Here is a 5,532-nt window from a genome sequence, read left to right as displayed (position 1 = left end):
TTATTGACCTTGTGGGAGATCTGTCGACGTGCCCTTGAGCGGGGCGTTGACCCTGGTTGATTCTGTGGGTCACTCTGGATAGGAGTCTGTTAGATGACTTATGTGATGTAGATGTTGAGCGGCTTCACTGCAAGTAGATTGTATGTTTTAAATGTTCAATAAATATAAAATGGCTGTAATCACTGCCAAAGGTGCTTCAACAAAGTACTGAGGAAAGGGTCTGAATACTTATGTAAATGTGATATTTCCAGTTATTTTTTATTTTAAAACAATTGTTCTAAAGACCTGTTTTTCCTTTGTCATTATGGGGTATTGTGTGTAGATTGATGATGATTTTTAGACAAAATGTGGAAAATGTCAAGGGGTCTGAATACTGTCCGAAGGCGCTGTATATTAAAGGGAGTCTCAAATAATGAGAACAAAGTCAAATGTTTTATTGATTAAACATAAACACGTTTTAAATTCACCATATGAAAACCACACATACTCATAAATCTGCATGAACTTGATAAACTGCATTAATATTCTCATTAAAAGTGTCTTGGGCAAAAAATTAAGTCATTGAATGGAAGTAATGAAATAGGCATTTGTGAACATCATATAGCCTACACAGTACAAACACAATATGTAACAGACTTTTTAGACATATATGCATTATACTGTATATGTCACACAATGTCTGGATGCAATATTCTACGCAGTAATATTAAACACTGAAATCTGTTCCTCTCATTATTCCAAATGCATCTGTGGATCTTTTCTGTTGATAACATTCATCTTTGTCTTTAATGCAGGGTTTGATGTCAAAGTCAGAAGCTATCAAGTGGAATGGTTACTCTCTATGTTTTAGAGTGGAATGGTTTTTCTGCTGCTAAGGTAGTTACTCTTTGAATGGCCTCTCTCCCGTGTGGACCTTCAGGTGCATCTTCAGATGGTGCTGGTGGGAGAACCTCTTCTCACACTGGGGGCAGCTGTAGGGTTTCTCTCCTGTGTGGACCCTCTGGTGCCTCTTCAGGTTGCCAGCATGGGCGAAGCGCATGTGACACTGGGTACAGCTGTAGGGTTTTTCCCCTGTGTGGACCCTCTGGTGGATCTCCACCTTCTGGGGGCAGCTGAAGCCTTTGTTACAGAACATGCAGAGGAACCGCTTGTCTTTACCGCCTGTTTTTGCTCCCCCTTCCCGAGCCTTGGACCTTTGGTCGTTTGAGTTCAATACCTGATCGAAAAGGCCTTGTGAATCGGAAGGTGCCATCGACATGGACACTGGGTGTAAAGAGGAGTTGGTTGCGACATTTAGATTTGTCTCTAAACTTTCCCTGTAGTCTAAGTAGTCACTGCTGTTGCCCTGCGAGTGTCCTTCTCCTAAATGAGTGTCCTCTTCATTCCATGTCAGAGGAGCGTCGCCCTCCACTTTCACAGTCACTTCATCTATGACCAGACCCTCTCCTTTCTTATCTAGGCACCCTTCAGAGTATACACTACTACTGTACTGGTTCCAGTCCCCTCTCATTGGATTAGTCTGCGTATCTAAGCCCACAGGCATGTCACCAGGTATCATACCTGTCTCTGCAGTGTAAGAACAAGATGGATCATTGCCAGTCTGTAATGCGTCACCTGAGTCCTGATGGGACAGAACCGTCCTTGGGTTACTGAAAAGTAAATACTCTGAGCCGGGGCCGGGACCAGAACGACAGCCCAGTCCCCCCAGCCCCAGTATCTCTGGGTCTGACCTGTGGTCAGATCCTGTGTGTAAAAGCCTTTGTGTTACAGTTAAAGTCTCTGACTTGAGGACGGCGTTTGGCGTTCCACTGTCCTCTGTGATGCTGCGTCGGATCCTGGGCGGCACTCGGGTGGTGGTAGGGAGGTCCTCCGTGGCTACAGGGGGCGCTCCAATCTGGATGTTTCTGCTGTGTCGTGGGTCCTCCTCTCCTTCAGACCTCTCCAGCTTGACCCCAGGACCTGCAGCCTCTGCATCTGCAGGCTGACAAGAAGAGAGGAGGTTATTACCGGTACATGAGTAGGATAACATAACAATGTCGTAGGGAAGTCTCACAAGCTTCCCTATAGCAGATAAGTGAGGATGTACATGCAAGCAAGTGAAAAGCCGAGGGGAGCCTTTCTGAAATAAACTGGCCACATTTGATGCACTGTCATTTTGTTGTAATACTATTACACTAACCTCTATCACGATAACGTGCTGGGTTGAGGTTCCACTCCCCTCATTAACAGTGATTGGTTGGTCATCTCTCCATGAATTGTTTACCGCTGGCTTCACAAAGCTCCTGTACCCTCCAGTGAGATGTCCTTCACCTGAGAGTTTTTTTGGGAAAAGAGGTGGTTAGGTTAGCTACTGTCAATGCTCAACGCTATATTGTACACTATTTACAGTTTTGACACTGTCTAGAATTTATTTTATCTATCTAGAACAAATTATTATTTACAATGACGGCCTACACCGGCCAAACCCGGACGACGCTGGGCCAATTGTGCGCCGCCCTATGGGACTCCCAATCACGGCCAGTTGTGATACAGCCTGGAATCGAACCAGGGGGTCCTCTAGCACTGAGATGCAGTGCCTTAGACCACTGTGCCACTCTGGGTCTAAGGATGTAAGGTAAACTTTGCATAACTTCTTGATATACTATTCATAGAGTGATTGACTATGTTCCAAGCAGCATATTGTTTTCAATTAGTAAATAATAGGAAATTCCGTAAATCAAGAATCTGGTTAGAATGTGATATTTTGTCATTGTGCAAAATAGCCAAGCAATCTGGGGAATTATTGTATACTATCCCAAAAACTGACCAAGACCCAATTCTGGTTAACCATATGTGGTTAAGACATCTAAAGTCACACATGTGCAGCGTGGAACGGGCGACAGGCCCTGCAGCCTCTTCGTTTTTAAAAATGTACCTCTTGCCATTCCTCTGTATCGGTCGAGAATCTTGACACCACTGGGACGACTAGCAAGGACGCGTTCTCGCGTTGTTCTATCTGCGCGCTCCCGTGCCACCTTCAGTTCCAGTAGCTGTAGTTTCCTCCGCAATGTCCTGTTTTCTTTTTGGCTTTGAGTTATTTCCAAACGAAACACTGCATAGTCGTCGTCTACGAGTTTACAGATATCTGCCACGGCTGCATTCGCTAGCACCTCCATTATGGAGGCTATTTGAGTGTGAAAAACCACACAGTTAGCCATGTTGGCTAATGTTCACAGCTTGTTTACTAGCGTTACCTAGATAACATGTATCAACCAAGCCCTGTCTCCAACGCAAATTAAATACTACACGGTGTAAGTGTGTGATTCTGTGCAGTTCAATTAGTCATATTTTGAGTTCCAGGGTGTTAGTAAACGTCTAAATAACAAAAATAAAAATGCTAACGTGGAAATTGTTCTTGGTCGCTGTTGACTTCCGGTTACACTGACGAGAAAGGGATCTTATTGGTTGGCGTCATAGCTCAAAGGGTGTTGTTAAATTAAAAAGGAATGCGCTAGTCTTTGAATTACGGTAGCGAACCGAAATATTCCTTGGTTGGCGAGCCCAAGCGTCAAGACCCACGCTATTGGCCGCTCGATAGCCAATGGGCTCTCAGCATCCGTTTCACCGCCGCGTTCGAGGTGAAGCAGTCTGCTTATTGCGGTGTCCATCCATCTATTACGATTGACTGACAGATAGCAAACTAAATGCCACGCTACATGTACACTAAGCAAGCTAGCTAACGAATTAGATATGGTTACGAGTAGAATTGCTTATTTTCAGTTACAAAAATAGAGCTAAAATTGCATCATTGACGTTGGTATGCTGCGTTGCACTTCATGAAATCAATAAAAAGCTGGCGACTTTGACAGATAGAGCGGTAGTCTACCACTGGAAGAAAGTGAAGACAACTACTCAGTAAGGTAGCTAGTTACTATCAGTGGTGGAAAAAGTACCCAATTGTCATACTTGAGTAAAGGTATAGATACCTTTAAAAGAAAGTTACTCAAGTAAAAGTGAAAGTCACCCAGTAAAATACAACTTGAGTAAAAGTCTAAAAGTGTTTGGTTCTAAATATACTTAAGGATAAAAAGTAAATGTAATTGCTAAAATATACTTAAGTATCAAAAGGAAAAGTATAAATCATTTCAAATTCCTTATATTAAGTAAAGCAGAAGGCACAATTTTCTTGTTTTTAAAATGTACAAATAGCCAGGGGTACACTCCAACACTCAATACATAATTTACAAATGATGTATTTGTATTTAGTGAGTCTGCCAGATCAGAGGCAGTAGGGATGACCAGGGATTTTCTTTTGATAAGTGCGTAAATTGGACCATTTTCCTGTCCTGCTAAGCATTCACCATGTAACGAGTACTTTTGGGTGTCAGGGAAAATGTATGGAGTAAAAAGTACATTATTTTCTTTAGGAATGTAGTGAAGTAAATGTTGTCAAAAAATATAAATAGTAAACTACAGATACCAAAAATAACTACTTAAGTAGTACTTTAAAGTATTTTTACTTAGATACATTATAGTAACCAGTGGTGTAAAGTACTTATCTGGCTATGATGTGTTAATCTGATCCCTTCTAGAATGTCAACAAAATTACAAGATGTCTGTACACTTGTAAAGTAATAATAGGTAATTTACCTAATGGTAATTGCTAACTCTGAATTAATGTCATGTCTAGCATGGCAGGCATTTAAAAGTATTTAAGTTATTATATTAATGCCACTTTGACATTTATGTTTCCATCATTCCAAGACATGGCAATCAGCAGTAGAAACAATAAACAAAGTGGTTTCCCCGCCCCTAGTACGGTGAAAAGTTGAGAGATGGGCCTGGAGAAATGTAAACACTCAAATTCATAGACATAGCTATGGATGCAAGGACCGACCATCCATGTTATCAAAATTATAGTTTTAACCATGTTTTGAGGCGATAGTGTTTGTTAACATTTTCTTTGTTTACAAACGTTGGAGTAAAACAAGCTTGCATTTTGGGTTCTGATGGGGTGCGACAATTGAACTAAAAGCTCATGAGGCATTTATCATTTATATTCTTCAAGAATCAATGGATACATATAATTAATTTATAATCCAAAAATGGATGTAGCAACTGCTGATTGCCCCTTTAAAGTCTGCCCATTGGACAAACTATCTATCAATGCCAATTGGAGACTACCCCATTGGAAGAAGAGATCAACCACCTCAGGTGTCACTGCCTGTCTCTTCCACCTCAGAAAATGCAGTGCCTTGCCCACACCAATGCAGTGACAAGGGAGAGGGAGGCAAAAGTACCAGTCAAGTAGGGAAAGGGTGGTGGGGTTGGAAAGTAATAAAGGGGAATATATATACTTTTTTAAGGGATATGTATGTGTATATATGTGTATGTGTGTATATGTATGTGTATGTGTATGTATGTATGTATGTATATATGTATGTGTGTGTGTATGTATGAATGTATGTGTATGTACAGTGGGGGAAAAAAGTATTTAGTCAGCCACCAATTGTGCAAGTTCTCCCACTTAAAAAGATGAGAGGCCTGTAATTT

At 41.4% G+C, this 5,532-nt stretch overlaps 1 protein-coding gene across 1 annotated transcript; it reads right to left on the bottom strand.

Annotated features, from left to right (window-relative positions):
- Nucleotides 1–419: 419 nt before the first annotated feature.
- On the bottom strand, nucleotides 420–3,422 carry LOC311110335 (uncharacterized protein). Its single transcript, XM_084188880.1, has 3 exons — nucleotides 2,915–3,422; nucleotides 2,180–2,310; nucleotides 420–1,981 (listed from the first exon to the last, which is right to left on the bottom strand). Exons 1-3 carry the CDS (start codon nucleotides 3,195–3,197, stop codon nucleotides 881–883), a joined length of 1,515 nt encoding a protein of 504 aa, XP_084045006.1. The 5' UTR covers nucleotides 3,198–3,422; the 3' UTR covers nucleotides 420–880.
- Nucleotides 3,423–5,532: the final 2,110 nt, after the last annotated feature.

This window comes from Coregonus lavaretus, assembly GCF_964263955.1.
Source record: "Coregonus lavaretus genome assembly, contig: SUPER_35_unloc_3, whole genome shotgun sequence".
Taxonomy (NCBI): Eukaryota; Metazoa; Chordata; class Actinopteri; order Salmoniformes; family Salmonidae; genus Coregonus; species Coregonus lavaretus.
This window is presented reverse-complemented; position numbering and strand designations above follow the sequence as displayed.